Source organism: Elgaria multicarinata, chromosome 3, assembly GCF_023053635.1.
Source record: "Elgaria multicarinata webbii isolate HBS135686 ecotype San Diego chromosome 3, rElgMul1.1.pri, whole genome shotgun sequence".
NCBI lineage: Eukaryota > Metazoa > Chordata > Lepidosauria > Squamata > Anguidae > Elgaria > Elgaria multicarinata.
The window spans coordinates 142092129-142104213 of NC_086173.1; the positions used below are offsets into that span (position 1 = coordinate 142092129).

The 12085-nt window shown below is 43.9% G+C and overlaps 1 protein-coding gene across 3 annotated transcripts in view; it reads left to right on the top strand.

Moving 5' to 3' along the window:
- Window positions 1-11534, top strand: part of FAM107A (family with sequence similarity 107 member A) — a 65131-nt gene extending 53597 nt beyond the window's left edge. For all 3 annotated transcript variants that reach the window (XM_063123432.1, XM_063123431.1, XM_063123433.1), the window contains 3 exons: window positions 552-726; window positions 7284-7440; window positions 11243-11534. In XM_063123432.1, coding sequence (XP_062979502.1) covers window positions 552-726; window positions 7284-7440; window positions 11243-11350 — 440 coding nt within the window. In that variant the 3' untranslated portion in view covers window positions 11351-11534. The remainder of the gene's footprint in view (window positions 1-551; window positions 727-7283; window positions 7441-11242) is intronic.
- The last annotated feature ends 551 nt before the right edge of the window (window positions 11535-12085 follow it).

Consider the following 12085-nt stretch of genomic DNA (forward strand, 5'->3'; position numbering starts at 1 on the left):
CATCAGCCATATACCTAACCACCCCCACTGTATCTGCCAGCCAGTCCACTACCAGCCACGTTTGGTGTCAAAGTATGCTCTGCCACATGAGGGGAGAATCCTGGACTAATCAAGATTACCCACCACCACCACATGCAGGAACTCTATACATAATGGACAGTGCAGGTGGTGCATGCAGTTGCAAACTGGCCAAAGAGCTTCAGCTATGGGGCGGTATATAAATGTAATAAATCATCATCATCCTGTGACACACAGATGCTCTTTCAAGGCATGAGGGAGTACAAGTGAACCTCCTCTTCAGAGTCAAAGCATGATGTTATACAGTTAGTCCTCCAAGAGCATAGAAAGGCAAACTAGAATGTCTCGCAAGATGTTCACTGCAAGTTATTTACTTTGTTTAGGGATAGGAATTGCCCAAATAGTAATTGTGATTCTAATGTTTGACAGCTACAGACTTGAGATTTGCCTCAAATGTTTCTCTGAGCATGTTTTCTTTTCTTTTCTTTTTTTAATCCAAAGGCCTTCTCTCCGTGTCTCTCTTTCTCTCCTAGCATCTATGTATTCTGAAATTCAGAGAGAGCGGCCTGATATTGGGAATATCATGGCTCATCCTGACTACATTGATGGAAACCCTGATCTTATCAAACCTAAAAAGCTCCTCAATCCTGTAAGAGCCTCTAAAAGCCACCAAGAACTTCACAGAGAGCTGCTGATGAATCACAAAAGGTGAGCGGGGGCAGGAAGAAAAAGGTAATGCACAGTGCCCTACCTCAAGCCGTGTAGATCAATGTTTGATCAATGTAGGTTGAAAAGTTGGCCAGTCTCTGCCATTATTATTATTATTATTATTATTATTTATATAGCACCATCAATGTACATGATGCTGTACAGATTACACAGTAAATAGCAAGACCCTGCCGCATAGGCTTACAATCTAATAAAGTTGTAGTAAACAATAAGGAGGGAAAGAGAATGCAAACAGGCACAGGGAAGTGTAAACAGGCACCGGGTAGGGTGAAGCTGACAGTATAGGGTCAGAACAAACTCAATATTTAAAAGCTATAGGGAAAAGAAAAGTTTTTAGCTGAGTTTTAAAAGCTGTGATTGAGTTTGTAGTTCTCAAGTGTTCTGGAAGAGCGTTCCAGGCGTAAGGGGCAGCAGAAGAAAAAGGACGAAGCCGAGTAAGGGAAGTAGAGGCCCTTGGGCAGGCGAGAAGCATGGCATCAGAGGAGCGGAGAGCACGAGCGGGGCAATAATGTGAGATGAGAGAGGAAAGATAGGCAGGAGCTAGACCGTGAAAAGCTTTGAAGGTCAACAGGAGAAGTTTATATTGGATTCTGGAGTGAATTGGAAGCCAATGAAGAGATTTCAGAAGTGGAGTGACATGGTCCGAGCGGCAGGCCAAGAAGATGATCTTGGCGGCAGAGTGGTGGACAGAGACCAGCGGACTGATGTGAGACGAAGGAAGGCCAGAGAGAAGTGTTATTAGCCACAGGGCCATGTGTTATTAGCCACAGGGACACTGGTGTGCCATGATCTAAGATGAAACGGTTGTATGAGTTGGGTGGATGTCCAAGCGAAGCCTGAATGGACACCCTTGGAGAGTGACCTTTTGTTTTTCAGCAGGGCTAATCCATACAGACAGAATCAGTGCAGGTGCCCTCATTTATCCTGAAGATGCTCTGCGGTATACCTGCATGAATTCCAAGTGGTCTTGGCCAGTATCGTTACACCAATTGTGAATAGTGACTTGTAGAAAATCCCTTCTTTATCCCATGGGAAAAATTCATTCCTTAAAACAGCCTTCTCCAACCTGTTGCCCTGCAGATGATCTGAACTTCATCTCCCAACAGCATAGCCAATGGGCAGGAATGCTGGGTATTGCAGTTCAAAATCTCTGAAGGGCATCAGGTTGGGGAGAGGCTGCCTTAAAACTACAACCCTAAACACACTTATTAGGGAGTAAGCCTCACTAAACAAATATAGTGGGGCTTACTTCTGCATAAGTATGCATATGATCGTGCTGCATGGATACAACCCCATGCAAACTTAACTGGGAGTTAAGTAGGGTGACCATATGAAAAGGAGGACAGGGCTCCTGTACCTTGTAACAGTTGCATAGAAAGGGGAATTTCAGCAGGTGTCATTTGTATATATGGAGAACCTGGTGAAATTTCCTCTTCATCACAGCAGTTAAAGTGCAGGTGCTATACTACTGTGACCAGATTTCAAAGAGGGCAGGGCACCTGCAGCTTTAACTGCTGTGATGAAGAGGGAATTTCACCAGGTTCTCCATATATACAAATGACACCTGCTGAAATTCCCTTTTCAATACAACTGTTAAAGATACAGGAGCCCTGTCCTCTTTTTCATATGGTCACCCTAAGTTAAGCCACACCAAATGCTCTGAGCTTTTCTATATAATGCATTAATTGTGTGCTCATCATTCCTTAGATATAGGTGATTACCAGTTCTTTAAACGATATTATGACCCTTCAGATTCACTTGTTTTTTAAGAGCACTTTCAGAGCTTTTTAAAATATTAATGAAAGTGGAAGAAAACATTTTTTCTACTTGTGTAATTATATTATTCCGCTACAGCACAGTGCCACCTAGAGGTGACAAAAATCATGAAAGGAAAAACTCTTTGTATAGATCTCAGATCTCAATTCTGTCACTAAACTAAAATGTAGATAGAGCACACACAGTCTCATGTAGAAAAGCTTTCTGTGGGATATAGAGGTGTCCTGGGCTCTTGAAATGGTTGCACCCAAGCATCTTCTTCCTCTCTGCAAAGCCCTGCAGCTCCTTTTTAAACATATGAACCGAGAGCAACGAAGGAGGTGAGATGATGGGTTGAACACGAGCAGAGGAAGACTTGTGCCAAATCTGATCGGCCACAGGCAGTGGTGCAGCGAGGGTTGGACTTTGGGGGCAAAGTCCAGGGCCCTACAGTCCAGGGGGGAGCTCAATTGACTGCCCAGAGAGTGGCAGGGGATGAGGGCATCAGGACAGCAAAAGCAAAACTCCATTTTAGGGTTCCGTGATTTAAGTGGGTGTAAAAGGCAAAACTGTAGGCCTCCTAAGTTTTTAAAATCAGGGTTGGCAAACAGTTTTGTTGTTATTCTAACATATCAGGGACGAAGAAGAGCAATGTTAGTTATGTGGTGTTTCACAACTGAAATAATACAGATGGAAGTCTGCAGGGTGGATGGGGGCTATATGGCCATGAAGTCCAGGGTCTAAAATTACTTTGCTGCACCACTGAACATACCCGGAAGTGTTTTTCTGCCCCAGAATGTGCCCATAGCATCGTTCGGTTTACTAGCTCCAAGGTCGGAGACAGGGGCCTTAGCTAGACCGAAGGATTATCCCAGGCAAATAGAGCGGTCGTCCTTGCCTGCTCCCAGGATCCCCTGTGTGTCATTTGGATGCCCAGGGATGATCCCAGGACAATCCCAGGATATAGGCCTGGTCTAGCCATGGCCAGGGACTCCCACCTTGGAGCCAGTAAACTGTGGTCCCCGCCCCCCTTGAAGCCAGCATGGAGAGAACCATGCCGACTACCTCTCCACACTTGAAAACCTGAGCATGGAGGTGGGGAAAAGTGGAGATTCTAGGGTCCAGCCTCCTTCCCTCCCACTCCAAAGCGCTGCAGCTCCAAAGCGCTGCAGACGGGTGAAATCGCCCATCTAGCAAAAATGCAGGGCAGCTGGAACACAGAGATGAGGTTCACCTCCATGCTCCAGCCATCCTACATTAGGATACTCAGCAGCTTCCAACTTCAGAGTCTGCCGATTAACAACACAGGATTGCACCCAGATAGGTTGTGTAGAAGAGGGCATTTCGGCAAGGTGTAGTTTTCATGACAAGCTATACCTGCTGGTATCAGATGCAGGAACCCCGTCCACTTTTGTACATGGTCACTCTAACGAAGAAGCAACTTCTTGGTTTTTTTTAATGGACACATTAGATAGGTCTAGTATATGCGAACATTTGTGTGAACATATACATGGCTGTCTTCATGTTGTTCACGCAAAATTTCAAAGTCCTTTTATCTTTACTTAAAATAGCAAAGTTGGATTGAACATGTACCTCTCTAGTTCTGTTCAGACAATTCACATTTCATAAACTCTTCTTGGTTTCTTGTGGCGTCAACAGAGTCAAAAGAATGTCAAGCATGACCCAAAATTTCTCAAAGCCCTGCAAAGAGGTATAGATGAAAGGAAGATGACGAGTTTCTAAAGATCCTTCTAGATAAAGGCGGGAGAGGAGCTGGTAAATATCCTGTCTGTTTCCCAGCCACATCCGCTACCTTTATTTGTTTTACGAAGCACGGACTTGTTTGAAAAGGGCAGGCAGGAAGAAGTTTGTGCATTTAAAAGCACAAATATTAAGCATGTAGGCTGACCATGCGTTTGTGAACATGAGCGTTCAGCCCTGCCCATCACTGAAATGGTGCCCTTGAGAGCTTCTTCAAAATTTAATTCAACCCTCGGGCTAAAAAACAGTTTCCAATCCCTGACCTAGTCCGAAAGGCAGGCTGACCCTGATAGTAACAGAAACTATTCCACAAAGGGAAAGGAGTCTTCCATTCTCTAACCTGCATTACTAAAGTCATAGAATCATAGAATAGCAGAGTTGGAAGGGGCCTACAAGGCCATCGAGTCCAACCTCCTGCTCAATGCAGGAATCCACCCTAAAGCATCCCTGACAGATGCTTGTCCAGCTGTTAGTACAGTGGGAAAGGCCGTTTAATGCCTGCGCTGCTGATCTTAAGAATGGATTCAAATGGCAAACAGTGATAACCAGGAACTATTTGTTGGGCGGGGGGACGGACAATGCCAGGTATTTAGAGTAAAGTAGTAGTAGTAGTAGTAGTATTCAAGCATGAGATTGTTGGTTAAATTACTCCCCCTGCTGGAGTAGGTGGAAAGGGCCTACGATTTAAAAGTTAGTTAATGCTAATAAATAACATCAATTATAAACTTAATTAAAACTGTATTTGTTTGTTAGTACATATAATAATTTCATACCATATAAGGGTACATCCAGTTGATCACAGGGAGTGACAGGGAGGATAAAAACCATATAGGATGACATCTTTGCAGTGATGCACACACTTCATCAGATCTGAAAATGCCTAGCTGATCAACCCAGGGTTTTCCATGTGGTGCTTCAGTTTGGGGGATTAAGCAGAAAGGAGGAACAGCTGAGTCTGGGCGAGTTTGCAGCGTGCCCCTTCACGGGAACAGGCAGAAGCTAGCTGAAGGCTCATGCATCTGACAACAATTCCCAATCACCACAATCCCCATAAAAGACTTGCCAGAACACAGAAGCGAGGCTGGAAGCAACTATTGTTCTTGGAGCCTTGTCTTTGTTGCTTGCATACCAGCTCCTTGATCTTGCCTGGACTTATCCTGACCTTGGACTGGACCCTGACTACTCTTTGACGCTTTCCTGAATCCAGTGCTGTTGTTTAACCCAGCTTCTGACAGATACTTCAGCTTTTGACGACAGACTGTTTGTTGACATTTACATCCTGCTTATGAAGTTTAACGCTGGTGATTTATGACATTCCAGATGTTTTTCATTGCCATGCACTGATGAGGACCTCTCAGGGATGTACAACCCTCTTGATTCCCATCACCTTCTTCTTGGGGAAAAGAAACTCTGCTGTGTTCAGTCAGCCAGACTCTTATACCTTGGAGGATCCCAACCACTTCCCTATCATATCCATCCAGGCTTAACTGAGAGGATAAATCAGCGAATGCTTGGCCATACCAGTCTTCACCGTGTGTCCACATTTTTGTAGGAGTCAGGCTGCCCACCTCTCCCTGCCAGGGTTCCTTCTGTGCTTTTAAAGTTGCATTTATGTGCAGAAATTAATCAGGTGAAGCTTCTTCTGGTCTGTAGATGTAGCAATGGGAAAACATAACCCCTGGCCAATTTCTGCTTGTTAACACAGCTGTTGAAGACACCACACCCTTAATCCATGTACTAACGTTCTTGGCAAGTTAGCCATGTGTCATTGGTGTTACAAAAACTGTGTGTACAACTTCACATTCTATAAGAGGGAAATACAAGTATTTTCCCAATGAAACAAAAATTCTGCGATCAGAATGCATATTCAGGTCCATTTGATTGTCTTGTGATTGTGGGGAGTTCATGCCAAAGAAAAGTCATGCGGGTCTCTGAATGTTTTTGTTTCTAGTGGCCAGTTTTCAAAGACTTTAACAGAACTCCTCAAGTGCAAAGTGAAGCATATAAAGATAAAGAAACCATGTTTTAAAGGACCTAAATATTTCCCAACCTATGATCAACAAAATGGCATGGAAAGAGAACAAGCTGAATGTGGATGTGTGTGATAATCGGGTGTTTGTGTTTATGTGTGTGTGAATGGGGTGAGTATATGAATACATGCCGGTTTTGTATGCCTGCTTGAGACTTTGGCCCTCCCGACTCCCAATATGCAGATCTTGACCACTTTCCCCTGAAAGAACGTGGAGCCCTGGAGGAAAATATTCCCTATCCTGACTTAAAGAGTAATAATTTTGCAGCAAGGTAAACCTCTTTCAGAAATGTATTTCCATAACTGGAGCATGCAGAATGGGGGGTGGAGCCTGACGGTTCAATGGAGTGGTAAACTTTTTCTCGGCTCCGGAGAAGAAAGCCTAGAAATGTAATTATCTCCATTTAATTGGCATGAAATGTGAGTACTGTTTATAATAATGAGTGGTGAAATATCTCTGCAAGTGGAAAAGTTTCTTTTCAGAGAGCTGTAAAGAGTTAAAGCTTGGTTACTTTCGGATTTGGGGAGCTGCACAACAGATCTAAGGAAGACTTTCAGGCTATAAATCACAGCGTTATCGGAATGCAGAGATAGTAACTAATCATTACCTAGAAGAATTAAATAAATGCATTAAATAACTCACTGAGGCGAAGGAAAGATCAAAAAGTTGGAGCATGCAGAATGCATACAGTGTAAACCTCCTGCATGTTTTAACTGTAAGTCACCTTGGGGTCCCTATTTAAGCCAAAAAGCAACTCATACATTTAAAGATTAATTAAATAAATAACAATTATAACTATACCTCAGTAACTAAGGTTGCAGCCCTATGCGCACTTACCTGGGGGTAAGTTCCATTGAAGTCAGTGGGACTTACTTTCAGGTAGTCATGTATGGGATTGTGCAGTTTGATTATTTTTCTTCCAATATGCATCCTTTTGCAGTTAAAGTTTAGTCCTAATCTCCCCCGCCCCCTTCTCTCTTCCACTCATAGAGGATTGGGAGTTGAAAGCAAACCAGAATTGCAACGAGTCCTGGAGCACCGGCGACGAAACCAGCTGATAAGGCAGAGGAAAGACGAAGAAGAGGCACAAAAATTAAAGTCTCCATTTGAGCAAGAGCTCTTGAAGAGGCAACAGAGGCTGGATCAGGTAGAAAACAATACTGTTATATTAAAGCGATTTAAACACCCACACCCACACAGTGAAGATCAGTCCAGTAGAAAGAGTGTTTTCATAATGCATTTATTATTAGTGATTCTGTGGTGTTATTTGCTAGACAAATGGCTTTCAGTTTATTCCCCTCGCAGACTTATGCAGGGCTCTATGCCTGAACAGGGTTTGGAATTAGGGTGATCTACCAACAACCCCAACCCAAGACATTTTACAGCCAAAGGCGACGGATAAGATGGCACCCTCTTGCCCATTTCATGTACAGAAGCTGACTGGGCTGCTAGCTGAATCTTAATCCATTTGGCAGCAAAAAAAGAGGTCAATAGACCCGAATTTCAGCATCCAATTCGGCAGGGCAGGGGACAGCCCCCAGTGGGTTCCTGGGGGTGGGAATTGGGCCCTGGATGTTGCCTGCTCCTGCCTTAAAGAAACACATTCTCAGAGGTCACAAAATAACTCCAATATCTTTGCAGTGCTTTCAGTACCCAACGAAAGCTGTATCTTTCTGATTGTAGAACATCCCGAGCTGCCAGTCTCTTTGAGGATGGCCATTTGAGCAGGTGTAAACACACCCAAGCGAATGGCAGGGGACTTCACAAGAGCTGCCAGCTTCTGCAGCCTTTGCAAATAATCAGATTATGATGCAATATATGCTCATTTGTTGCATAAGAACTGGACACTTTCTTTCAAGGAAGTGCATCTATTATTTTTTGAAATACTGCATTTCCTCCAAATTCAAATTGGAATGTATTTTTGCTGGGAAACTTACCATTCTTTTCCCCAGCCCAAGTATGAGGACTATTGGTGTTTGGAGAGCTGTACGGAATGTGATCATGCGTTCATCCCATTCACTTATCGGATAGCACCAGGGCTGGTCCAAGGATAGGTATGGTTGGACACCTGCCAAGGGCCCACACCCCAGCAGGGTCCCATTGACAACAGCGCTCTAGAGCTGCTTCTGCTCTTCACCATTACAACCTGCTTGTTCACCTGCCTCTCGCTCTGGCCTAGGCGTTGGTGAGAAAGAGGATGAGCAGATGTCACACTGCCTACTTGCTCCCTGTTTTTCTGCCCACTGAGAAGCAAGTAGTAGCAATGAGGAGGAGGAGGAGCAACAGGGACTGGTGACAATGGTGGTGAGAAGGTACACTCACTGACAGAGGAGTTTTATTGAAAGGCCCTTACTCAAGAGCCCTCAAAAACCAGGAGCCGGCACTGGATAATGCTCATGACATCAGTAACGGTGATGAACCTTGTAGGTTCTGCTCAAACCATGTCATGATGTGGCCCCAACACTACCACGCATATGCCTGGGTGACGATAATATCTTGCCTATAAGCTAAGCCTAAGGAAGCCTCTTGTCAGGTTTTTCCCCCATCTCTGCCACCCCTGTTAGCTAGATTTTCCCATAGGACTTTAGCTGGGCTGGCTGCCAAGATATCAGCCTCGAAACGTGTCAGTTCCCGTTCTTAAGCGCATCTGTTATACACCAATTGGCCGGGAATGGTGGAAGTCGTAGTCCAACACAACTGGAGGAGCCCAGGTTGGAAAAGCAGAACTAAGCCCTTCTCTTCTTGGGGTGCTTGGTTACACGTCAGCCTTTTTTTCAAAGAGGAGGGAACCAGCGCAACTGCTCCCCCTCCTTCCACCACCACCACCACCCCTTGCTTATAAAGGGTGCCACCGGACCAGGAACAGTATCAGCTTGGCCTACTCCTGTGTCTATTTTATTTATTTCTGTATCTTTAAGAGCAACTTGATCTGAAGAAATCACAATGCAACACTTTTCATGGTGTGGAGAGCACAGCACAGAGAGCAGCATTATAGGCAGGAAGCCTGTATACATCAGTTGCTGGGGAACCTGGGTGGGAGGATGCTGTTGCACCTGTGTCCTGCTTCTGGGTCACACCCTGTGTGAATGGAATGCTGGATTAAATGGACCTTTGGTCTGATCCAGCAGAGCTCTTCTTATGTTCTTATTATCAGCTGCCATGTTTGCAAATCAAACTGTTGTTAAAACCATAGGAGCAATGGCCAGTAAAAAAGAAAAAAGAAAAGAAAAAAGAAAAGTTGGCAACCCCAGCACTCAGATTACAGAGGGGCAAGGGTTGGGTTGGTTACCCTATCTTTTTCAATAGCCCCCTTATTAGGCAACAGGGGGCATAATTTGAATAAAATTGGAAGTAGTCCAGGGGTTGGGTGTGTGGATTTTATTAAAGACCCCCTAACTTTCCTTCATAATTCAAGCACAGGACAACCCCAGTCCATGTCTAAGTATTGTATGCTATTACTTTTATGCAAGTCTCCAGCAAAATCCCACAAGCTCCCAACTAATGATCTGGATAAAGCCTTACAATCCGTGATCTGCCTTCTGTAAAGTGATTGCAGCCACAGGATTCCTAAACTCCTGCCTGGGCAGCTGAGTGGCTGCATTTTCTATCATTACTTAATCCCCAATTTTATGCCCCTTACAAGCCCTTAAATCCTATTGAAGTCACTGAGAGCTCTAAGACTGTAAACAGCTTCAGGTTTTCAGGTTTGCAATCCGCCTGACAGAATAGGTAGGTAGGAAACCAAAGTGTTGCCCATTATGCTTTTACTGGATAAAGATCTTAATTAATCTTTTTGTTAAACCTCTGCACACATCTCCTGAAGGCGCAATTATTATCAACATGTTTCCACATTCCTTCATTCTTGTTTTCATTAATATAGGCAGATTCCTTCTCTCATCCTATCTAATTGCAGACACTTCCAAACAATGCAAGACAAGTTGTGCTGAATTGAATGCAGTTAAGCTGCAGTTAAGCTCTTTCATTAAAAGACATACCTCCAGACCATGTAAACCAAATGCTCTCATCCCTAGGAGTTTAATTAAGAGGTTCTTAACTTTCTTCTTCTTTTCCTTTATTGCCTCCTAATTATTCTGATTATTCATTATCATTGTCGAAACTCAACCTGATTTTAGTCATTTCCAAAATGAGATCACAGCATTACCAAGACAAGCAAATACAGGATCCAAAGATCTTTTTTATTAAGAACATTAAGTGGCTGCCATTCATTTTAAAAAGAGGAGCGTGTGATACAAGATGGTACAAGAATGAGATTTCAGATTAGGAGAGCTCCAAATGCAATCTTTCCCGGTACATTCAAAGACTAGGTTTGCACAATTAAACAACCCATGGTTTGTTAACCTTGAGTTGTTTGGGAGCACGTGGAAGCGAATGAGCGTACTGGGTTCTGACTGCTTGCAAGTTTCCAGGGCACCAAACAACCCAGGGATGCTTTGCCCCTAGGTTGTTTTCCATGACAACCAAACCCTGAACTCTAAGCCACTAACCCTTTTGCAGCAAATGGTTAGTGAGCATGTTTAAACCATGGTTATGTAGAAACCATGGTTAGGAATGGTTCACATGACACGCTAAGCTACGGTTCACGTGACACTCTAAGCCATAATGTTTCGCTCCAAATGTTTAACCACCGTGGCTTAGTGTCTTTTCTGAACAGGGTCAATGAAAGCAAACAAGCAATTCTAAACCATGGTTTGCCTGTCATATCTTTGGAACCTTAAATTATGATTTGGGTTTTCAACCAAACAACAGTTGTTTTGGAGTGATGTCTGAGCTGTGCCATAGATATGCCTCCTAAGTGACATGTCTCATAACCTGTGTTAACCTCCCAGAAAAGCACCAGCCTCTGTCATTTTCTGTAGCAAACTCAATTTTGTTAGAATTTCGCCAATACCTGAAAATATGTCTATTATTTCCTGCCTTTCTTCTATTAGTTGGAAAAGGAACATGAGAAGCAAGAAGAGTATGCACCTGAATTTATTAAAGTCAAAGAAAACCTGAGGAGGACATCAACACTCACTGGAGCAGAAAAGGTCACATAGCAGGCATCAGCCGAGACCAAAGTAGAAGAGAATCTTCTGCTTGTTTGAATATCTCCATGCTGACGTCTTTGTAAAAGGGTGGACATTAACAGTTATGTCTTTGGGGCTCCTTACTGTTTATTCATGCTTGCTCCAGTAGAAACTCCAGCGGGGACATTTTCACATCTGGGAAAAAGTAACCGCACACATGAAAATATGTGTGATGTCTTACTAGAAAGAGTACTTGGATGAGAAAATGATGAGGGAATGTGGAATAACAATAATGATCTCACCTCCCGCTCAAGGACTGGGATGACGTTAGTGCCCGTTCCCATCACTTATTATTAACCCTTGGCTAACCGTCTGGGACAGAAGCACTTGTGGAGCAGGAGAAGCTGCATGAAGAGGAGGTGGTTAAACGTAAAAATAATGCAACATTTCTGCTGCTGTCTAGTGCAGCTGAGAGGACTCATGGAGGAGCTTGTTGGAAATCCAGAGGAGAAGGCACGAAGGGAAGATTGCAACAGCAGGGGAAGCGCTAGCCGCGTCTTAGAGCACACCCGCCTATACTTGCATGATTTGTGCTGTATCTAAGCAACACCGCCAACCAAATGCAATTGTATCAATAGACCACTGGGAGGTGCGGAAAAATGCTTATTGTGTCTTTTTGTCTAACATTAGGATGTGAGGGCGCTGTGCTGGCTTCAGAGATAAAATGGCACTTAGCATTCCCCTTTGCAACACATCATCCACTGA